The sequence below is a fragment of the Equus asinus genome, chromosome 3 (assembly GCF_041296235.1).
Source record: "Equus asinus isolate D_3611 breed Donkey chromosome 3, EquAss-T2T_v2, whole genome shotgun sequence".
NCBI lineage: Eukaryota > Metazoa > Chordata > Mammalia > Perissodactyla > Equidae > Equus > Equus asinus.
Genome location: NC_091792.1, coordinates 64,378,436 through 64,402,309, shown reverse-complemented (window position 1 = coordinate 64,402,309; position 23,874 = coordinate 64,378,436). Strand labels below are relative to the sequence as shown.

The 23,874-nt window shown below is 49.0% G+C and overlaps 1 protein-coding gene across 3 annotated transcripts; it reads right to left on the bottom strand.

The window, feature by feature from the left end:
* Positions 1-551: 551 nt before the first annotated feature.
* CLU (clusterin) lies at positions 552-16,620 on the bottom strand. Of its 3 annotated transcripts, none has more exons than XM_014843308.3 (9): positions 16,283-16,620; positions 12,539-12,670; positions 11,087-11,235; positions 8,773-8,943; positions 6,857-7,271; positions 5,633-5,737; positions 2,173-2,402; positions 1,035-1,210; positions 552-786 (listed from the first exon to the last, which is right to left on the bottom strand). In XM_014843308.3, the coding sequence occupies exons 2-9, from the start codon at positions 12,630-12,632 to the stop codon at positions 777-779; spliced, it is 1,350 nt and encodes a 449-aa protein (XP_014698794.1). In that variant the 5' UTR covers positions 12,633-12,670; positions 16,283-16,620; the 3' UTR covers positions 552-776. The 3 variants fall into 3 exon arrangements, with proteins under 3 accessions (XP_014698794.1, XP_070361253.1, XP_070361252.1); XM_070505152.1 differs by lacking the exon at positions 16,283-16,620 and adding an exon at positions 13,061-13,185; XM_070505151.1 differs by lacking the exon at positions 16,283-16,620 and adding an exon at positions 12,852-13,176.
* Between the last annotated feature and the right edge of the window lie 7,254 nt (positions 16,621-23,874).

Genomic DNA, 23,874 nt, shown 5'->3' with positions numbered 1-23,874 from the left:
TGGAATGGAAAAGATTCACTTTTCAGAAACTTATTTAAGTTGGTTGTTGGAACACATTTCTCTTCCTAAAAACAAGAAATCTTTGAATTGGATCAACTTCATCACTACCCTCCTTTTAGTCTCAACTATATGATACTCCCCATACCATCTTAGCCACTGCTTTTTCATTTCTCATGCTTTTTTTTTTTTTTTTTTGGTGAGGAAGACTGGCCCTGAGCTAACATCTGTTGCCAATCTTTCTTGCTTTTTTTTCCCTCCCCAAAGCCCCACTGTGTAGTTTCCTATCCCAGTTGTAAGTCATTCTAGTTCTTCTATGTGGGACACCACCACAGTGTGGCTGGATGAGCAGTGTGTAGGTCCGTGCTCGGGATCCGAACCAGCAAACCCCAGGCTGCCAAAGCGGAGCTCGCAAACTTAACTACTCGGCCATGGAGCAGCCCCAGGCACTGCTTTTTCTTTTCTACTTCTTTTTCTTTTTTATTTCCATACCAAGACAAAGGCGTGTGGGAGGGAGAAGAGCCCAGCGTAAAAAGAGGACACCCCAGCACACCCAGATTACAAGGCCGTTTTATTGAGTTAGTGGCGTGTGGGGCTTCTTCCCGTGATCAGCAAACGCAGGCATTAGAGGCAGGATCGGAGGGCGGCTGGGAGGCTCAGGGGGCCTCGAGGCTGGGCCGGGCACTTGTGACATGCAGAGCTCTCTCTAGGGCTTGTGGCTCATCTCGGGGGCAACTGGATTCAGAGGCCCCCCCACTTGGAGGAGCAACATTCACATCTCATTCCTCCCTGAAAAAAAGGGGAGAAAGGGAAGGTGAGGGCTCGATACTCACTGAGCGGCAGCAGCCAACACTCAAACTCTTATCGCTCCAGAAAGAACCCCCTCCAACGGAGAACTAAAGTTCCCAGTGATGCCCTGCTTCGTGCTGGGCTCTGGCTGCAGGGCCAGCGCTCCTACGCTGGGTGCTCTGCTCTCTGTTCGGCTCCCAGGAGCCTGCGGGGCCCGGAAGGACCACAGGTGGGGCCTGCACACTCACCGGTTCTTCTGGCGGTACTCCTGCAGAGCCTTCTCCGCCACCGTCTCCATAAACTTAGGATTGTTCCTGGAGACTACTTCTGGCACCGTCACCGTGATGGGGTAGGAATCAAAGAGCTTCACAACCACCCTAGTGAGGCCAGAGGGAACCTCGGAGTCGGAATTGTGGGAAGACACCTAGAAGGAGACAAGGTAAGAGAAGGGTTGAAACATGGCTCAAAAGGAACTCATTTCGCAAGAAAAGTCAGGCTTAAAACTGACAGTTGACTCCTTTGCAGAGCATGCAAACTTAACCACTCGGCCACTGGGCCAGTCCCCCCTTTCCTTTGATTGTCCCTGAGCTAACAACTGTGCCAGTCTTCCTCTATTTTGTATGTGGGACACTGCCCACATGGCTTGACAAGCAGTGTGTAGGTCCCTCCCAGGATCCAAACTCGCGAATCCTGGGACACAGAAGTGGAGCACGTGAACCCAACCACTAGGCCACCGGGCTGGCACCATCCCCTTTGCTTGTCACTACTCTTGACATCTGTGCAACTCGGTGAGCAGAAATGCTCTCGTTCAGACAGGCGTGTTACAGGTGCCCACAAGCGAGCAGCCAAGGGAGCCCCACAGAGTAAGAATGGTCTCCAAGCCGCCACATTTTCTGCGGGCGGCCACTGGCCAGGCGCTGGTAGGAAAGGAATCAGGGGAAGAAAACAAAAAGGCTCCCAGTGCCAGTGCCAGCTTGTCGTCACTGGTGGGGAACGATGCACTGATTCTCGAGCCATCCTACGTGGTATGGGGCAGCAAGGCAGCTCTGTGGAAAGAGGACAGGCTCCACAGCCAGGCAGACAGGCTCCAACGCCCGGGAGCGGCCCCTGTCAGTTATCTGACCACGGGCAAGCGGTTGAACCTCTCCACCTTCGTCATCTGTAAAATGGGGTCGTGATATTCCACCTCACTGGGTACGGAGGCTCCCAGTCAACAACCTACATAAAGTTGTTACATTTCCCGCCATGTGACAAATGCTCGGTGGAAAGCATAAGTGCCCCCTCTAATATCTTCATCCCGTTTCAGCCCCAAGGCAGGGGAGGTTCACATCACCTCCAGACCCCACCCTGGGCCCCCAGCGTCAGTGTGCGGTCAACATGACTCACCGTGGTGACCTGGAGATAGTACTGGTCCTCGCCCTGCGTGAGGTTCGCCAGCTGGGACACCCAGCTGAACTGCTCGTTGAGCTGCTTCAGCAGGGAGGAGGTGTTGAGCATCTTCTCCTGGTAGGACTGCAGCAGCTCGTCGTACAGCTTGGTGAACTTCTCAGCGAGCTGGAGGGAGTTGTTCAGCTCCTGCCGCAGCTGCATCTGCGAGGGGTTGTTGGTCGAACAGTCTGCCCAGAGGTGACAAATACAAAAGGCAGAAATGTGAAGGGAAAGCCAAAAAGGGATGAGAACACAAATGGAGATCAGTGCACGCAGCCAGGACCTAAAGCAGGGCTGCTCTAAGAGCCGGTCGGTCCCCAGGCCGTTTGTTGTCTGTCCTCACCAAAATAAAGAGCTCACCCCAGGATGTAAGGCGGCATGCGGCTTCCTCCATCCGGACAGTCGTGCTCTGGAAAACCATGTCAGCTGGCCTGCACAGCGCACTTAGTGACGTCATTGATTTATCTTTGGGTGCAAGACCCTTATCTCCCTGGAGACTGGTGATGAACGCGCTGAGCATGCTCTCGGAAGACAGGTCTCAGGCCCCGGGTGCTCAGACCTGGAGCTACTCTCGCTGCCCCAGTCCCCCACGGGGGAATCATTTCTAGAGGGGGAATGTCACTTAGAGCTACCGTCTGCATGGCACCTACCACATACCACGCACCACATAAGTGCTTTGGAAACCCATTATTTCTAACAAGATGTATTCTGACTTAAGTACTGCTGATAATGATTTTTTTTTTTTTTTACCAATATGAAACTGAGGCCTGCAGAAGTAAATCACTGTCTAAAGTCATAGAGTGAAGAATTCATGGCGTCAGGATTGAACCCAGGGCTTTAACTCCTAAACTTAGGTTCTTCCAACTCTGAGGCTGCGCCTCTGGAAAATTCTCTAAGCTTGTCTTTTGAGCAGATCTGCAGAGTTGGAAATTCTGGCCCCAACAGCCCCTGTGACAGAAGAGCCGGCCAAGATCCTCGGGCCACAGAGCACAGCAGCCTGGTGGCTGGGGGTCCTGGCTTGCCGACCTGTTCATCATGGCTGGTCCCCAGGCTCACCAGGGAGCAGGGGATAGAGGTCAGGGAGCAGGGATCCTTTTGATCCCTGACTGCCCACTGCAGGTTGTCAGATAGATATGAGCTGGCAACCACCCACTAGCTCTTTAAAAACTACTGTTTTTCTCAGATAAACACCGTATGATTTCACTCACACATGGAAGATAAACACACACGTGGGTAAGGAGAACGGATTGGTGGTTCCAGACGGGAAGGGGGTGGGGGGAGGGTGAAAGGGGTAAAGGGGCACATGTGAACGGTGACATAAAATCTAGACCATTTGTGGCCAACAGGATGCAGTCTATACAGAAACTGAAATATAATAATGTACACCTGGAATCACACAATGTTATAAGACAGTATGACCTCAATAAAATAATTTTATTAAAATCCTACTGTTTTTCTCTTTCTAAATTTTTTAAAAATATCCCAAGGAGGGCACAGCAGACCAAGCAGGTCAGGGGAAGGGAGATGTCAGCACACTGCAGAGCGGTGATCATTTATATAAACCATTTACATCAAATGATTGCATTAAATGTAATCATTTGTATTAAAATAAAATGTTAGGTGAGGCAAGAAATAGAATTACTAACAAGAAGCCAAGTTGAAAAAGATATATAATAAGGGGCTGGCCCCGTGGCCGAGTGGTTAAGTTCGCGTGCTCTGCTGCAGGCGTCCCAGTGTTTCGTTGGTTCGAGTCCTGGGCGCGGACATGGCACTGCTCGTCAGACCACGCTGAGGCAGCGTCCCACATACCACAACTAGAAGAACCCACAACGAGAAATATACAACTATGTACTGGGGGGCTTTGGGGAGAAAAAGGAAAAAATAAAATCTTTAAAAAAAAATATATATATATATAATAAATAAACTTAACTCTTCTGCCGGGGAACAATGAAAAGATAAGAAAAGTCGCTGAGCCTCGAGCCTCAGTCTGGAGCAGTGGGTCTCACCCGGGGGCGATGCTGCCCCTGGGGATATCTGGCAAAGTCGGAGCACATTTTGGTTGTCACACTGGTGGGGATCTACTGACATCCAGCGGGCAGAGGCCAGGGATGTTGCTAAACACGCTGCAGTGCACAGGACAGCCCCCACGATACGAATGACCCAGTCCGAAGTGGGAGTAGTGTCCAGGTTGAAAAACCCTGGTCTGGAGTCCCAGGCGGTGCACACTCATACAGTTGTGAGCACCGTAAATACGAGGTCGTGGCTCTTCCTCACTGGAGGGAAGGAGCCTGTGTGGGTAAGCTGTGACAGTGACCGTGAAGATCAGTGCTACGCTGCCAGTGCGAGCCGGGGCATCTGCATGGCTCTTCTTCCCGCCCCAACGTGACTTTCTTGTGCTGAGGTGCTACATAATTTATGACATTCTAACGATGATATTTTACGGGAAAAGCCCAAAAGGCTCGGTTATGCACTCCTCTTCACTTCATACATCAGCCCCGTTTGGCACTTGTATTTATTTTGCAGTGGCTTCTAAAATTACAGGAATGAGGCTAGGAATATTTAACTAGACTCTGAAGGCTGCCCTGACAAACCCAAATGTATTAAGTAAGAGCAAAGCCACAAGGTCGATCGGCTGTGTACAAGGGAAACAGTTAACTCTTTCTGAGCATAGACTGTTGCGTGCCAGGAACTTTTCCAGGTGCTTTATAGCTGTTATCTCAAAGTAGGAAGAAACTAGTCAATGACCAACCAAAGGGGATGTTGCTGGGAAGCTAAGGCCCCACTCCCAGTGACCCCTGTGTTCTGGGGAGAGAACAAAAGCAGCGGCTAAGGACACGCCCCGAACACGTGGCTTCCCCATACAGGGGAGTCCTGTAACCCTGGGAAGTTGCTTAACCGTTCTGTGATGGAGCTTATGCCTCTGTAAGACAGGGACAGTCATTGTACCCAACTCAGGGTCATTCTGAGGAAATGAGTAAATGTTTGCAAAGTGTTTAGAACAGTGCCTGGCACAGGGTAAGTGGTGTTAGAATACATACTATCTAAAATTTCATGATCTGCAGGGAAAAATGAGGATGCCTTCTATGCTTGGCCCTTGGGAAAAGAATAACTGGGGAAAATCAAAGGATGATGGGTTTTAAAAAAAGCATAGCTGCCCCCTCCCACGGATTGCCTGTTGACCACGTGCTGGATGAAGTGGTAGGCACTTTATATACTATCTCCTGACTTCAAGGACAACCCTATGTCTTAACCCTTGACTACAGATGAGGGGCCCAGGTGGAGCACAGCCAAGGACCCCCCCCCCCCCCCCCCGCGCCACAGCTGGCAGGCAGCAGAGCTAGAATCTGAACTCTTTTCTGCCTAACCCCATAAAGGCAGCCTCAGTGAGGTACCAGGGACCCAAGGCTCCCCGACTCACCCACTGATAAGATCTCCTGGCACTTCTCACACTGGTCCTTCATCTTCAGGCATCCCGTGGAGTTGTGACGAATCTCCTTGCAGACGGTGCGGTCATGGTTGTCTCCTGGAGACACACAAGAGGGAGTCATGCTGAGGGACTATACAGAGCAGTACAGTGATTGATGGGCCACCTCCTTTTCTCTGACGCCTTCCACACTAGCTTGAGATGGTTCTATAGGCAGAGCAGTTGGAATTTGGTGGTTTGCCTGCAGGGACAGGCCTCTGATCAGGGCTCCCTGCAGAGGGACCAGGAGGTGGTTCCTGGAGCTCCCTCAGCTGGGCATCCCCGCCTACCATCTCCATCTGATGAGACCTCTCCTGCCTCCATGCTGCATTAACTGTTTGCACTGCTTTTTGGCATCATAACCCATTTTGCTCTGCATTCTATCTGGCTATTTCTCCCCCTAGCCAGTTGGCAAGCCCCCTGAAGGCAGGCATGGGATCCTTTCTAGAACCTCCTTATAACATGAGGCTCCCCCTACTACGGTTATGTGGTAGATGCTTATTCAATTCATGCCCTCCTATATTTCCAATCCATTTCAAGCCAAACCCTGGTGCCAGTCAAACCACAGCATTTAGGAGATGGTGTTGGCCCACAGGTTTATTGGTTCAGTGAAGGAAATCACTTCAAAAAGTACTGGCTTTTCATATCCACATGAGACTTCATTCATTCAAAACTATTCATGGTGCACCCATTCTGTACCAGGCACTCAGGTTACAGCCAAGAACAGCTGTCTTAACTGTAATATGGGCTGATTATATAATTTGTCACCAATGTATGCATGGTGTCCATCTAAAGCCACCTGAGCTCCCGGGAGAAAGGGGTCTGGTTCTCTAGAGGGAGCAGTCAGTGTCATGCCCACCAGTTGCTGGAAGGAGCACGGTAAACTTGAGAGAACACAGATGCCCACTCCTGCAGGGCTCAATTTCATCGGGACCCACTTTATCAGCTGTGAAACCTGGGACACACCCCTTTACCTCTGGCATAGTTTTCTCCTCCTTAAATGGGGATGATGTCACACTCACGGTGGTGTACCTCCCCTTGCTAGGGGGAAATCAAGGTGACAGGGGGAAATCGAGGTGACATGTACCAAGCCTTGGCATAGTTCTCAGCATCTAATGGGTTTCTCAATAACGTGTTAGTTCCCACCCCTTCTTAGGAACAATGAGAAAGCTTTCTAACCTTCTGAGAATTCCGTCATGGGGAGCTGGTCGGGAAGTCTGTGGAGGTGCAGATTCATGGCCTGTTGGGCCTGGTGGATCATGTCAAAGAAAGGCTGGAACATGTCGTTGAAGTTCAGGTGGCGGTACATGGGGAAATGCATTATGTTCCGGGCGAAGCGGGACTTGGGGTTGAATAAGAGAGAGGACCTCCTGTGGGGTGAGCTGAAGGGCGAGTAGTAGTAAGTATCTTGGGGCTCGCGGGTGAAGAATCTGTCCTGGAAAAGTTCGTCCATAATGCTGGACGCCCGGTCGAAGCTGTCCTGCATGACGTCCAGTACGTGGGTCTGCTGCCGGTCGTTCTCCAGCAGGGAGTCGATGCGGTCACCGTTGATCCAGAAGTAGAAGGGAGAGCTCTGGTTCAGGAACTCCTCAAGCTGTGACAGGCAGCACGGGGACAGTTAGGAGAAGCTCTCCACAGGCCCAGCCTCCTGTGCCTCCTCCCTGTCGAGACGGGCCAGCCCGTTCCCTCGCTGCATCTCGGTCTCCTCAGAGTCACACAGCGTGTAACCGAAGGCCCCCCGGGACTGTCCCCTGGTCTCTGAACTGTCAGGCAACGCCCTTCATTCTACTGACACCAAGGGGAAGAGTTTAGGAAGACCTGTGAAGGCCTGTCACTTCAGACTAGTCTGTTGTCCTCTTCAGCCACCAAGGATCCCCACCCCTGCTCAGCCAAGGGCCAACCGATATGTCTTCAGGGAATGGCAAAATTCAAGAGTCCCAACTGAGCGAGGCCCACAGAGGAGGATGATATCAATATTAACATACTAAAAATTTTAATTTCTTCTGCCTAAGTGGACCCAGGGATCTGCCATACCATGAAGCCATGTGTTATGTTATCCAGCTAATAACTGCTGGATAAGTCTTCTAAGAGATGGCAAACACCTAGCACAGGTGCATTTTATGACTGCACGTTTCTGCACTCAGAGCAGGCTTTACCAATCTATCATGGCACTCCGCGCCCAAATGCAGCCAGAGCTAATTAATTGCATCTGGAATACGAAATAAAGCAGTGATATTGTGATTCATAATGGGAAATATATATTTGGTCTTTGTCTAGTTCCTGATGAAAAGCTCTTAAAACCCTTGGAATTTGCTGTGAGGACAGCAATAAGGTGTTATGTTAATGAGGTGGATTGTGGAAAGAACCTAAGGATGGGGGTTGGTTGCCAGGGGAACCAACCATGATTAGAGGGTTGGAACTTTCAGTCCCACCCCTTGGTTTCCAGGGAGGGGAGAGGGGCTGGAGGTTGACTCAATCACCTGATTTAATCAATCATGTCTAGGTAATGAAGCCTCCATAAAAACCCAAATGGATGGGCTTGGGGAGCTTCTGAATTGGTGAGCACGTGGAAGTGCTGGGAGAGAGACGTGCTCAGAGAGAGCATGGAAGCTCCACGTCATTCCCACGGCCCTTGCCCGGTGCATCTTCCCACCTGGCTGTTCCTGAGTTACATCCTGTCATAATGAACCAATAATCTAGTAAGTAAAATGTTTCTCAGAGTTCTGTGAGCTGCTCTAGCAAATTAACTGAACCCAAGGAGGGTGTCATGGGAACCTCCAATCTAAAGCCAGTTGCTCAGAAGCATAGGTGACAACCCAGACTTGCGATTGGTGTCTGAAGTGGGGGTGGCAGGGAGGGGCAGTCTTGTGGGACTGAGCCCTTAACCTGTGGGATCTGATACTATCTCTGGGTAGATAGTATCTGAATTAATTTGAATTGTAGGACACGCAGCTGGTGTTGAAGAATTGCTTGGTGTGGGGACCCCCCACACACACTGGAACCGGGTGTAGAATGACAGAAGCATATTTCATTCTGTTCATCTCATTCCCCATTCAGAGCCCAGGCAGCTTTCCAGGAGAGCTTCCCCTTTTCACCTGGTGGCCAACCAGCCCCGAGCCGCTTCTGCAGACACGTGCGTAGAACTTCATGCAGGTCTGCTTCAGGCAGGGCTTGCACTCCTCCCAGAGGGCTGTCATGGTCTCATTGCACACCCCCTGGGACTCCTTCAGCTTCGTTTCAGAATCCTTAGTATCATTTAAGGCACCCTGCAGAAGGACACGGGGCCAGGTTAGCCACACAGAAACCACAGGCTTCCCCCTTCCCCAGCGGGCACGGTGGTGCAGGGCCCTCCACCACCCAGGCTGGCTTCCCACCTTGGCCACACAGCAAGCTTATTTCCACCCCTGCTCTTGCTCACGCGTTCCCTCATGCACCTACCTGGAAAGCCCTCCCCACCTAGCTGTAAACATCCTCTCCTCTTCAAGACCCAGCTGTTCCTTAGTCCTTCCCGGCCACTAGACCCCATGGGGACATCTCCTTTTCCCAGCACTGCACTTACAGGCTTCATCCCAGCATTTACCTCCCACTTATACCTCATCTTCTATGCTCAACTTCTGATGCTTAAATGTCGTCTTCCAAAGCTTCCAGAGGCTCCCTGACTCTTAGGTTTCTATCGTAACCATGGTCCTTGGCATGCACCAGGAAGGAGCAAGCGTTCAAAAACAAAGTCACAACCCCCCAAACTCTCTCATGTGCCCCTGTCATTTGACCCAATAATTCCATAAGAATCTATGCCAAGGAATCCCTGCCCTAAAGGGAAAATCCATATGCCTAAAGATATTTGTTACAGTATTCGTTTATGGGAAAAAAAAAATACTGGAATCAACACAGATGCTCAAAACTAGAGGACAAATTAAGCAAATTGTGGTCCATACAAAGGGTTGATAAGCATTATACAAGGCATGTTTATAAGTGTTAAATACTACTTAAACATGATTTGAAATCATGCTAAAAACTTATGATTTTGAATATAGCCAAAAAAGTACAGAGGAAGAAATAGATCAAATGTTAACAGTGAATGGTCCATAGGTAAAAGGGTTATGGAAAAACCTTTCCTCTTCTACTTTTCTATATTGAAATCTTGATGAAGGAGTGCATTACTCTTCAGAGAAGAATTAAGAAGACCGGCCACACTCTGAAGCAAAGTTACACTATGAACGTCTTGGCCAAAAGCAGTTCGAGTGACGGATCTTCTCCTGCTCTCCTGTCCCCGCTCTCTGTCCCCTGCTCCACGCTGCGGAGAGACAAGTGGCCACAGCTCCTACTGAGCCAGTCCAGAAGCATCAACTATACCACTCACTGCCTTTCTCTTAGGTTCACACATTCCTCAACTGACAAGGGAGTCTTTTTCCAAATTTGAGGTGCTTTATCATAAAACCTGGATTGTCAAATATCAAACTCCAATGACAACTATAAATGTGTGAGAACAAGCCTTGCCCCACCTACAGTGAGCTATTTGAGGATTCTCATGGAATAGAGAGAAGTAATCCTGATACCAAGAAGGGGCATTAAGTTTCAAAGAAAGTTAGAGCCATATCTAGGCCAGCATTTCCTTAAGTGGCTTCCATGGAATTGTGCTAAAAGTAATCAGGAAAAAACAAAAAAGGATTCCTGGGTCAACTGGACTTGGAAAACACAGGGTTAAATGAAGTTACATGGGTTTCTTCACTGTAGAACTTCTCAGAGCCTTTAAAATGCTTTTATTATGCATTACAGATCACAAAAGCAGCAGGTGGCCCCATCTAGCATCTCCTTCTTTAGCAGTAGGGTGACAATGGGTGTAGGTTTTTAGGATACCCTTAAGGAGACTACTGATTTTTAAAATAAGTTGTTCATTGAATTATAGTGTTTTAGTTTTGTTGATCACTAAGCACAGGCTAGACCCAGCATGTTCACATGGGACTTAGGTGTCTCTGGATGAAGTAATCCAGAACTCTAGAAAGAATGGGGCAGGACAGTGTGAGCCTGCCTGAACCCCAAAAGTATAGCCCCTCCTGGATAAGCTTTCTGAAGGTAGTGTGCCTCCCCCTGCAACCCAACAGACCCTACCCAAAGCCTACCTTGGAGCTTGAACACAGCCACGGTTTAGAAAAATCTATTGAAGTGAATGCGGGCAGCAGGCCCTGGGCTGGGCTTGTAACAAAACCAGATCCAGGATCTCACCCTTTGAAGCTTTCAAAAGCAAATAAATCCTCCCTATTTCCTGACTAAAGCCTCAGCATCAGCTGATCTAGTCCAGGAAGGACTCTGGGTCACCATGGCAACCCAGCAGGGCACCCAAAGCGACGAACCCTTCCCGCCCTCCCTTCCAGCAGGGGTCAAGGCAGGGAGGGGTCACCTGACTCTCACCTCTTTCTTCTTCTTGGCTTCCTCTAAGGTGCCCAGCAGCGACTTGCGCTCTTCGTTTGTTTGTTCTATTAGGTTCTTTATCTGTTTCACCCCCTTGAGGGCATTTTTAATTTCCTTATCAATGTAGTTACTCCCCTGCGTGGACATTTCTGCAGGAGAAGGGCAGGGAGGTAGAATGAGGGGAGAGGAAGAGATGGCGAAGTGGAAATAACCCTGGGACCAGCTGGAATGGTCAGAAAGGCCAGCTGGGTGGAGGGGCTGCTGAGGCTGGGGGGTCCCCGGCAGGCAGCCTTTGGGACCCAGCTTTGCCCTGACAAGGCTCCCATCACAGGGCTCATTGTGGACCCAGAGCCAAGAATCAGCTATACCCAGCTGCTCAGAAGCACAGACCACAGGAGTGGGCATACCCAGAGGAGGGACAGCAGCACCACGCCCCTGGGGCTCTGGAGAACGAGCTTGCCCAGCTGCAGAAGAAAATATTCAAGGAAAAAAATCCTGGAAGTATAACCATTTAGGTTTCAAAATACAAACTATTATTATTTTGGATACAAGTGTTTTTGGAATTCAATTTAACCAAACATCTGAACTTCTTTGGTCCCATGCGCAGAACCAGGTGATGGGGACACACAAAGATGAATTAACTAGCACCGTTCCTCACGGAGACTGTGATCAAGACACAACACCCTGTGCCAAATGCAATGAGACAATGTCACCGAAGTACCGAAGGAGAAACAGCTAAGTCTTCCGTGATACTGATCCCCGGCCAGGCGCTGAGCAGGACACCTCATGGGCATTTTATTTAATCCTCCCAGCACTGTCATCATCCCCATTGCACAAAAGAGGACAAACAAGCGTAGTGAGATCAAGAGCCTTGCCCAGAGATATAGCTGGGGAGTGGGGGTCCCGAACCCTACCCAGCTCTGATCTCGAAGTTTGGGCTTTTAATTCTACCCCAGAGAACTGGTCAGCTAGTAGGGACAAGAGTGGAGTGGAGAGAGGTCAGGTGTCAGGAAAGGCTTGGCAGCGGAGGGGACCACCAGTTGGGCTCTGAAGGATGACCAGCCCTCATAGTGAATGCTATTTGGTTTTCGAGGTGGAAAGGGGGAGGGTACATGTAGTAAGTGCCATGGAAATGCAGACAGGGGAGACCCAAGGCTCAAATGGTCCAGCCCTCCCGGGCCTCCATGGAGGAGGTTGGGCGCCAGGTGAGCAGACTGGGAAGGGGACAGCCAAACAAGATGCAGCAAAAAAAGAAAAGGCTTAGGAAACACCTGAAAATGTCTAGAGGCCACCCAGACCACAGAGAGCCTAGGCCACGCAGCCTGGGTGAGGAGGCTCAGAGAGGAGCCTGGGCAGAGCCAATCGGATCCGATGCACAGGATAAAAATGGTCTTTAACCCTTGGGGCCTGACGGAGGAAGTGTGCTAAGAGGGGTACACCTGGTCCACTTACCCTGGAGCTCTCTGTCTGACACTGCCTTGTCTCCCAGCACCTGTCCATTCTCCAAGGTCAGCAGCAGCCCCACCAACAGCAGGAGAGTCTTCATCTTGCCTCCTCCTCCAATTCTGGAATCCTAGCACGATTCTGTTTGTAAAGAACAGAAGACTGTCATGGTAACAGCTAGACAGCCTGCTGGTTTCCGGCCAGGCTGCTGCCTGCAGCAGCTTCCCAGGGGCCCTGCAGAGGCCTTGCCCCAGGCTACCCCTTCAGCTGGCATCGCTGCATTTTTATCCCCTGAGAAATTGGAAGAAAAGATTAGACTTGCCATTGGACATCTTCAAAAGAAAGTGGAGGCAGTGGGTACAGGGAGGACCCACAGGACAGCGACCCAATACAGAGAAACAAGAACTCTGCAGTCAGAACTGCAGGGCTCGGGTCCAGGCCCTCCTCCACCACCGCCTCCATAACAGCTGACTATGCCTTAGCAAGCCGCAGAGCGATCTGCATCCAGAAAAGGCGTCTAGCTGATGATACCTGCTCGTATCAAACCTCTCTCAGATCCCTCATCCGGCCCCCTCCTGTCCCCATAAAGTGAGCACTGCATCCCGGAACTCAGACAGCACCCTGCTGTGTGCATCACTAATCCTCCTGCCCACAGCAGGCATGACCAATCAATCAAGGCACTTTCCTCCCCTCGGAGCCTCAAGACCTAAAACTACTTTTCAAGAGTCTAAGGCAGTGACAGCCAACCCTTTGGGTCAGCACAGGAAGATAAATCTGTTTGCCATCCCTAGCGTGAGACTTGAGCCAGGCTGCATGGATTTGGGGGTATAAATAAAGAGTAGAGTGAGGAGAGGTGGACAACTGTCTTCAGGAAGTAGACAGGGAGGAGCAGAGTGAAAGGGTTAACAGTGGGCCCAAGGAGCAGCTGGGCCCTGATGTCTCCCCAGGAGACGTCCCTCTGTCCCTCCAGGAGGACAGAGGACGGGAGAATGGGAAGACTGGAGGACGTGAGCTTCTGCTCTGCCAGGTCCCTTTCACATGGCCTGTTCCCTCTAAGCCTATACCAGGGTGCCCTGCCAAGGGGCTCCTGCCACCACTGGGCTGGCTGCCCTGAGCCCTGATGGCCTGGTCTTACACAACAGCCCCTTTCCCAGAAGCTGAAATTGTTGCATAAAACAGAAACCCCTCCCCCTGCAACCTGCCCTCCCCCAACTGCTTGTCCGAACTCACCCATTTCCCACAGCGGGATGGGGAGGGGAGCCCCCCTTCCTGAAATTGTGCACTTCCAAAAACTGCTCTCCGCCCAGCGGGCCCATCTGGACGCTTGGCAGAGGACCAACAGGGCAAGCCTCTCCCGAAAGGTATCAGTGAGGCAGCTGAGCTATGGTTCCTGAACCAGCCACACGGAGCGAGGAGCAGCGTGGGAGAGACAGTGGGTCGTCGCCTTCCCCAGAGGCAGGGTGGGCGGCTGAGCCAGGGTGCTATTTTGGGCCCACCAGAAGGCCCCGCTCTAACGGGCTCTGCCCTGGCTGCTCACTGAGGCATGAAACAGGGACAGATCCTTCGTCATGCCAGAGAGAGAAAGCCAGAAAGGAACACCTCTCCGAGAGAGGCCCCTGATAGCAATGACTTCTGAGAAATCCAGAAGACAGGGTGTTGGGCCCTGAAGAAAGGGGAGACAGGGCAGCCAATGGCAAGAGCACTGGATGAGGAGTCCAGAACCTAGCAGCCAGCATACAGTCTCCCACCAGGTGCCTGGGGTGCATTGGGAGCCATCGAGCTCAGAGCTTGGAAAGAGATCAGAGTCCTGCCCAATTCCTCCACCTCAGAGAAAAGGCCCAACCCAGAGACAGGACGGAGCTCCCAAGGCCCACAGCAAGCTCGTGGCACCCCAAGAGGAGAACCCAGCTCTCCCAACTCCCAGTGCCGTGTTCTCTCCTTGACACCAAGTCACTTAAAACTCTGGGCCTTTGCTTCTTCATCTGTGAAATGGACCTAATACAGACCTCAGAGATGTGAATGTGTTCTGGGAACACAAGGGTCTTATACAATCACAGTAAATTCTGACTGCTTCAAAAATCGATGCAGGACCAATAGTGGGCATTGGCAACATCTATCCGGAAAGTGGGAGGAGGGCCTATATTTGGAGAGGGGCAGGGGAACTGAAACAGGCACACAGAGGCCACCTGTGGTCCCCCCCTGCCCATGTGGATTTGCCTTAAGCGAAATGATGCTGTCTGTGAATCACCCGGGGGTCTTGTTGTAATGCTGATTCTGATTCAGAATCTGCTTTTCTAACAAGCTTGCAGGTGATATTGATACTGGTGGTCCAAGGGTGGCACTAGAACAGTGGCTGCACAGCCACAGTGCCCTGCCCTCCCTTCCACTGACTCGCCTCCTGTCTCATCTCATCTCTTGGCTGGAGGCCTAGCTGCCAATCCCTCCTATTGGACTGGCCTCGCCAAGGGCCTCCTTTCCCCACCACTACCAAGCAGGCTCTCACCCCAAGGGAGCCATGAGGATGAGATGACAGAGGCTGAAACGAAGCAGTCCCACGACTAGTGATCTGCTCGGTTTAAAGCCCAAGGTCCAGGCTCCTATCGCACCCCCTCTGCCAGAGGGAGGAAACTAAACCAAAAGGGAGAATGAGAAAATAATCCCCCTGCAGTTCTCACCATCCACAGGCAAAGATGAGCACTGAGGGAAACTTCCTTGTATTTGCTATGCACTTGTATACAATCAGATCCTTCACATCCACTGTCTTCAAATATTCTTTAAAAGCAGACTTTCGTGGCTATATAATAGTCTGTTTTCTGATGTACTCTATTTTGCCATCCCACAAGGTTAGGCATTTGAATTATCAGTAATTTCCCACTACAATTATAGTGAACGCTCTCACGAGCATCCTTTTATAGTATCCGTACCTACTCTTAAATTCCTGACCTCTCTCAAAAAAAAAATAATCAGCTCTTTTTTACATTAGGTCCAGAAATTCTGCAAGGTCAAGAGGCTTCAGTTCTAACCCCAATTCTGACACCACTTGCTGTTTATCGTTGGAGATGGTCCTAAACCTCTCCAGGTCTCAGATTCTCATCTGTAAAATGAGCCAGTTGAATCAGCTGCCTGAGGTCTGATGTGGGCTGTGGTCTGATGGATTTTTCTCTGACGGACACTGGTGCATTAGGAAGCAAAACAAGTAGGATTTAAGTGATTGCAACATATACTTAAATCAAAACATCCTACTTATAAACACACTATCCAGAGAGCTAGAGAATTCAGGAGCAAACAAGATGACTCCCGCAGCAGCGGACAGCCGCCCCTGAGAGCAGCACCTTCTCCGGAGGATGCTGCGGGAGGGCCCCGCGCCAGGCCGGCGCTGCCTCTCACCAGCCTGGGCCTCCGGCAATAGGCGTCAGTTCTCCAAGTTTCCGTTTCCCCCGCCCCTTTGCAAAAGGAGGGTCATTACACCTGTCTTATTTACCCCACAGAATTGTGGTTGGAGCAAAGGGGCACAGGGAGTGCTGAGTAGCAGCCTGGGCGCCGCCCTAGGCAATTCATCCACCGACTCCGCTGCCTGGCGACCAGGCTCCGGCCACCTCCCTTCCCCGGCTCCCCGACTCCATCCAAAGCGCAGCCCTGACAGCCCTGTGACTACCAGCGACCGTCCTCTCCTCGCCTGGCTGCCACCCCCGCCCGCCATCGGCGCCGGTGGGGCTCTGCGCGGGGGTGGGGAAGGTGGGGGAAGAACCTCACCGGTCCGCGGCCCGGCGCCGGTGAGCTCCTGCTGGCGACGCCGCGTGGGGAGCGCGGAGAGGCGCCGGGCTTTATAAGCGCTCTGCCTCGTACACACCCCCTTGGGGGCTGGCTCCAAACCTGAGTGACTCACGCCCAAAGAATGCCGCGGAATGAACCGGGAGCTTTCTGGAAGCGGGCGCGGGAGGGGGTGCGGGGATCCGGTGCCGCACCCGGCGCGGGGCGCGGGGGGCGCAGGGGGCGCGGGCGGCGGGCATCAGCCCGGCGAAAGGCCGCGCGGGCTGCAGGGAGACAGGCCCGGGATGCCGCCACTCCCCGCTGCCTAGGGGCGCAGAGCCGGGACGGCGCCCCCAGGAGGGGAGAGCCTGAGTCGACGCGCGCAGCTGGGCGCCCCTCTCCTTAGGGTTCCAGGGCTCAGCTGCGCTCCTGGCCGCTCCCAGCCCCAAATAAAATCTCACGGTTCTGCTGCCCTAAGGAACGGGAATCTTTCACATTAAACAGCCACCACTATCAGAAATAATGAGGTGGGAAGGAGAAGGATGTTGCGCTAGAAAGGAAAACATACGAAGAATGAAATACCAACTTCTCGAACCATCACAGCAACCCACCCGGTGGTCCCTTGGCAGACCTGCTAGCCAGGAGGGAACAGAAACATGTTTATGGGGATGAACAGAGTACATATGAGAGGAACAAGAAGGCCTCCCTGGCTCCTTGATTCCGGGACCTAAGCAATTGTTGCCCCCATCCGCTTGAGACCCAGCCAAGCAGGGTGGGTTTCATGGGTGTGAGACCCTGCGGGGCATTTTCATTTTGCACCTGGCCTTGCAGATTATGCCCCCGGTGCTGTTTGCAAGGGGTCTTGCTCATCTCTAACTGCCCCAAGTTCCCTCTGCTGACAGGAGGACTTGTTTCTGGACTCCCTTTGGCTGGAGGCTTTGATGTGACAGAGGGATGGGAGCTGTCACACCACTGCCTGGCAGCTATACCAGAAGCCCCTCAGGTATAGCTACTTCTTGAGGAAGAAGCTGAGCCACCCACTCCGGACCCTTAGGACCAGGAGAAAAGTCAAGCCCCAAGAAGATGGTTCTCACGCTGACTGGGGGAGATGCATGGACAGGCAGGTGTAACCAGCCTGGACTGGGTGGCAGCCTTGGAAAACCACACGAGCTGAAAGAGCTTAGAGGAGAGCTGTATGGTCAGGGGCTCAGCTTTCCTGTTCTAACTTCCACAGCTTGATGCCCAGTCCCTGGTTGCCCAAGGCACAGGGGCAACCAGGACCCCACTCCTTTCCAGGAGGAAGCCTGGGGGAAGCTTCCAGGCCTGTGAGGGGAACCTGAGCTGGGTGCATGGAATTCTCACTCCAGTCTCAGCTCTGCCCCAGGCGCTGGGTGACCTCGGAGCAGTCGCTTTGCCCTGTGGGCTTCAGCTTCTTCATTTTGGACTAGGAAGAATCTAGTATGTATCATCTCTAAGACCCTCTTCAGCCTAACCGGAGACAATGCCAAGTGTGAGAAGATGATCGCCCAGAAGAAAAAAACAAATTCAGCTAACATTTAGAGCAATATTTCTCCCCCAGGATTCACTTTAAAAAACAAAAAAGTCTAATTATCAGTAACAGCTACATTATCTATGGTGACTGCCTCCTCTCCAGCATATCGATCCCCGAGGTCAGAAGAATTGTCTTTGAGCACGCTCCATGTAACTTTTCTGTTCCGTGGCTCCCCCAGCATCCGGCACAGGAGGCACAAATCGGTGATAATTTTATTTTTAAAAATCGGACTTTGGAGGAGAGTCAAGGAGAGTGTCTGAGTCAGCTGATGTAGGGGGAGGGAGGAGAATAAGAAGGGATTTAGGAGAAAAATAACATGATTCACGGCCACAACTGTGGGTCCCTGGGAATGATTATTTGATTACTCCAGCTACTAAGCAAACAAGGCTCAGAGGATTTAACTTTAAGGAAAAAAGTGCAAATTTTGAAAGTGCCATAAATGCATCACTGGATTTTGAGTATTCTAAATAAATCAGAGGTCAACTGGTTCAGGCCTCACATAATACTTGATTCCTAACCTCCCAGCCCCAACCAACATCCCGACTAGGTGGTCATCCTGCCTTTGTTTGAATGCCCCCAATAACTGGGAGCTCACTACCTCAATGCATGCCGTTCTGTAGTAAAGCTGTTTATGGAGTCAGATTCTTCTTTTGTTGAGTCAAATTCTGGCTCCTGTGAAGCTAGCCCCAAGCCCAGTTCTGTCTTCTGGAATCACAGAGGGAAGCCCAATCCATCTCTCCCCTGCTAGCCCTTCAGACATTTGAAGGCAGCTAGTTGGCTTCTCCTAGAGACCCCCCAGGCTCATGGCTGCCAGTCCTGTCAGTGTTGGCAGGTTTGTCCCCAGCCCTTTGGCCTCTGGACCTGGCCTCTCTTGAAGCCTTGTGCCCAGCCCTGGGCCTGCTAATACCAGGGAAGATGACCACAGAGCAGAGCAGGACCACCCCTTCCCTCGTCCAAACACTCCAGATAAGCTTTTATTTAGCTGCTGAGTCACTTTGCTGATTCATATAAAATTCATCATATTTTGGCAGATGCTGCTGTTTAATCATTCTCCTCCCACTGGAGACTTAATGCATTCGGGTTTGGGGTTTTTAGCTTGATTTCTTTTCTTGGAATGGGGGACCATCTCTTGGAAGGGGGAAGGGGAAAAGTAAAAACTCTATCTCTTTATGCTTTGCCCACTATCTCTCTCCTGCTATAATATCTTTGCTCTGCGCCCCTACCACCACCACCATTGTTGGGCTCAACGCCATCTGCATGACAGCTCAACCATCACTGATGTAACTGGAACAAACTAAAAATGGACAAGAGCAATACCCTGTAGCCTGTAATTAAGAATCACTTTCCAGGCTCTAATTATTTTAATGGGTATACTCAGTCAATTACAGGTCCCTGAAAAACTCAAGGATAATAAAATCATATACAATGAAATCAGCCCATAGCTGATGCAGAGGCATCCCAAGTGCTTTTTCAGGGCCTCCGTAAAGTCCAGAACAATTCACCCCATCAGGTGTATTCTCATCTTCCCCTCTAGGATCTTTTTGGGAAAGGATGTGAGGCTAGCCTCTCCTGAGTTGCTCATCATAGACCTATTATTAGACGAATATTACTTAAACTCTCCTCACTGTTAGTCATGCTATTCACCGGCTATGTGGTCTATAGCTCACTCCAGAGTTGGTCAACTCCAACCTTTAGCTCCAATTCTTAGATTAACGGGCTTTACTTTTTTTTTTTAATTGGACTCCAGATCTACCTCAGGCCAAATCTACTTTTTCCACAACCACCTGGAATCCAGCTAATAATTATTTTGGATCAGTGGTTCTCAATGGAACTATACAATGGAATTATCTGGGAGCTATAAAAATTACCAAGGCCTGAGTCCCACCTCCAGAGGTTATGAGTGAATTAATCTGGGGTGCAGCCAGAGAGAGCATCAGGATTTTTTCAACTCTCCAAGTAGTTTCAATGCGCAGCCACAGTTGAGGACCACTGCTCCCAACTTTACGAACTCCTGGCTTGCACTCCGTCCCAGTGCATCCTCACTGCATCTCTACCTCATGGTTGGAGTACATGGTATTATTCTCACTTTGGGGACGAGAAGACGACGGGGGTCAAAGGAGTCTTCGTTTGCAGGTATTTGCGTACGCTGAGCTGAAATCTGCCTCCTTATAACTTCTGCTCTGTCCTTTCTCCCTTCTAAGGCGCTGTGTAAGTCGCCCCCTCCGCTACAGGACAGCCCTTCAGACATTTGAAAACAAACACTGTATCTCAACCAAAATGTATTTCTTTAAACAGGTGCTTCGGCCCCTTCTGGTGGAGTGAGAATACCAGATACCTCTCTCTGCTCATCCCTCTCCCTAGGGTGCTCCATTTTGTCGTTGTCCCTCTTGTGTGGGTTTAGGAACAAACACAAGACACCAACTTTGGCCAGGAGAGAGGGCGGGAAGACACTTAGTACTGGGGATGCAATAGGAAGCTCTCTGCGCCCCCAGGGCACTCTCTACTTACTTTTATATTGTGTTATAACACACTGTGCTTCTCAACTGGTTTACTCTGACCCCTGGGACAGGCTGTGCTGTGCGGGAGTACACAACACACAAGCAACTGGCTGCAGTTCGACTCAAAGATTTAGGAAGAAAAGTTAATATTTAGTGAGTAATCAATTTTCCTCCTCTTTCTTTCTTTCTTCCTTCCTTCCTGCCTGCCTGCCTTTCTTTCTTTCGTCTTTCTCTCTCTCTCCCCCCCTCTCCCCCTCTCCCCCTCTCTCTTTCTCTCTCTTTCAATTCCTCTCTAAATCTCATGCGTCTAAAGTAATGGGTGTCTGTTTATGAATACATTTATATTTAGAAGGTGTGTGTATATATACTATGTGTATGCATGATATGTATTACGTAGAGAAATGTATAAGGGATTTTGCCTTTTCTTTTTAAAAATTCTATAATCATATTACACATATTGCTTTGCAACTTGTTCTTTTCCACTTAAAATATTATGGACAGCCCTCCAAGTCAATAACAGATAGTCTAACCATGCTTTTCAGTAGCTACATATTTTATTCAGCCATTCCCCTGTTCCAACATTTCTGTCATTGTAAGCTGTGCCACAATAAACAGCCTTCTGTATGCATCCTAATATGTTGGTGCCTTTATCGGAATAAGGTGGATTCTCAAATTGGGATTGCTGGATAAACGAGAACGTGTAGTTTTAGTGTTAATAGATACTGTCTTGTGATTTTCCCAGAAGGGAGCAGCGCCTTCCTCTCTCCCAGAGAACGCCCATTTCCCATGGATCACTGGCTACATATTGTCGTCCTTTTGAACTTTGGCCAGTCTGGAGGGTGAAAGCGACATTTTCCAACCTTAATCTCTTCATCTGTTTGTTTTCACTATTCATTTTAAAATAAACTTTCCTCTTCTGTGACTTGCCTATTCATATTGTTTGCTCATTATAGTGAGTTCATCCTTTTTTTCTGTCAATATATGGGAGCTCTTTAAATAAATAAAGTAATCCTATATGTGTTGCAAATGTTTTTACCAAGCCATCATGTGTCTTTTACCTTTGATTATAAAGGCTTTTAAATTTTTTATATGGTGAAATTTGTTTACTTTTTCCTTTATAGTTTCTATGTCTCCTGGCCTGCTTAGCAATATCTTCCTCTCACTAAAATATAGACATCTATTCTCCTAACTTTCTTCTAGCTTTCTATTGTGTTAATTTTTTAATTTAAATATAAATGGAGTGTATGTGTGGTCTATGTGTGTGTCGTGTGTGGGGGAAGGAGGTGAGGCAGAGATCTAACTTAATTTTCTTCCAGCTGTATAGCCAATTATGTCAATAAGATTTACCAAATAAACCACCCTATTCCTGCTGAGTTGAAATGTCAGTCTGTCATCTATGAAGTTTCCCAGATAAACTTGGATCTGTTTTAGGACTTTCCAGTTTATGCCCCTGATTTATTTCTTCATTCATGTGTAACATATTGTTTTCATTACATAACTCTAAAATGATATTTAATATTAAGAAGATAATCTTTCTCACTATTCCTTTACAAATTTTCTTAGCTATCTTGGACATTAATTCTTCTGCGTGAACTTTAAATCAATTTTGTCCAGTTGAAAAAAATGGCACTGTAATTATAATTGTGCTAAATGTACATATTAGTTTTGGAAGAATTCACATTTTTATATTCTTTCTTCTTATTTAGAAGAAAAACGTGTCTAGAAGTAATTTAAACTATTATCTTTATTTCTAAATGAATTTTTTTTTATCAAAGTTAGATATGCATATAATTTTAAAATAGCAAATAGTACACGGGGCCTGCCTGGCGGCGTAGTGGTTAAGTTCACATGCTCTGCTGTGGCGGCCCAGGTTCACAGGTTCAGATCGCAGGTGTGGCCCTAGTACCGCTTGTCAAGCCATGCTGTGGTGGCATCCCACATAAAATGGAGAAAGACTGGCACAGATGTCAGCTCAGTGACAACCTTCCTCAAGCAAAAAGAGGAAGATTGGCAAAAGATGTTAGCTCAGGGCCCATCTTCCTCACAGAAGAAAAATATATATATACATCTATCAAATAGTACAAAAAGTACCAGTGCAGAAGTTCTCTGCCACATTCCTCCAGCCTGCCACCGCCCCAACCTCCAATCCAGGAAAACCATTATTTTTATATTAAAACAAATATTGTTTCACTGTGATGTGGCATGCAACTTTTATATTATTTTTTCAAATAAAAGGAAAGACTTCAAAGATCTGTTTGCTTCTTCTGTCATTGTGGCAGTGGAAACATTAGAGAAATCCTGACTAAGCCTATTATACGGAAATTCATCAGACTACTGTTCAAACGTTTCCACTCTTTCATTCAGCTCTGTGTTCCCATTCTCTAAGACACGGCGTAGCATGCAGTAGGTGCTTAATAAACACTTGTTTTATTACCTGAGTTAATTTTTCAATTAGCACAATCTAAGATCCCATTTATTTTTTAGCAGTTTCATTCTATTTTCGATTCATATAGAAACCGTAATATCCATGGGGATAGGGAACATATCCTTGCACTAGCACAGCTCCTGGCTACAAATTTGTTTAATAAATGACTGAAAGCCATGCATGGCCAAATATCAACTGAATCTTTTCCTCTGAATTACTAAACTTCATCCTTTGCTGGTGCAACTGATGCTGAATCTAAATGTAAGGTTTCAATGTATTCCTGTGGAATTTCATCTTACAAGTGCACTGTCAAGATGGCTCTGGATTTTCTTCTCCCAGTTTTGGATGGGAAACAAAGGAATAAGCATGCCTTCTGGGTCTCTATCTGGAGCATAGATCAAAATGTCCATTAGGACCTTTCTTATCACTTTAAAAGCCCAACCTCTTGAAGCCCGGCTATAACGGAATTCTTATGTACAATCTCTTGGAGAATATCTTCCTCAAAAGCATCCATGCCCCTCCAGCTCTGATCTTTCCATTTTAAAATGTATACTTCCTTGCCACCTGGACGCAGGCATTTTTCCAGTCCTATGTGCAGTACTCTAAATTACGGGATTCCTGCAGGAATCCCTTCCCTTGTCCAGTGGATGATTGGGCTAAAAGAGACTTCTCCTTCCTACAGATCATCAAGGCTCCTTCTTTTTCCATTTACATCCAGCCCCAAATGAAGTCAGCCACTTTCTTCCTGAATTTATAATTGATTCAGATGAACAATCTAAGTAGTTTGTCTTTGCTAAGACTTTATTATATTAACTTGGAAGATTTGTACAAGCGCTGAAGCATCCTTTGTAATTAAACTGCTTTCTTTAGAACTTCACCCTCACAGAGTTCATAAAATAAGGTATTAATTTGACACTATGAAGCCCCTGTAAGGATTTCTCAGGCTACAAGAATTCATATTATATGGCATCACCCACTGGTAAAGAGTGGTATTGCGAGGCCCCTCTTGGTCACTGTATACTCCAAAATTCCAGTACTGGTAAATGTAAAGTAAGACAAGAATCCATAGACATGGGAGAAATCTTAGGTAAATTTCTGGGAGGAAGCAGTAAAAGATAGG

Excerpts from the sequence above, each read along its gene's own strand:
- CLU (XM_014843308.3), bottom strand. The coding sequence starts at position 12,632 with ATGAAGACTCTCCTGCTGTTGGTGGGGCTGCTGCTGACCTTGGAGAAT. Across the intron at positions 11,236-12,538 it reads GTCAGACAGAGAGCTCCAGG|AAATGTCCACGCAGGGGAGT; the intron begins GTAAGTGGACCA and ends CTTCTCCTGCAG. Across the intron at positions 5,738-6,856 it reads CATGACGGAATTCTCAGAAG|GAGACAACCATGACCGCACC; the intron begins GTTAGAAAGCTT and ends GTGTGTCTCCAG.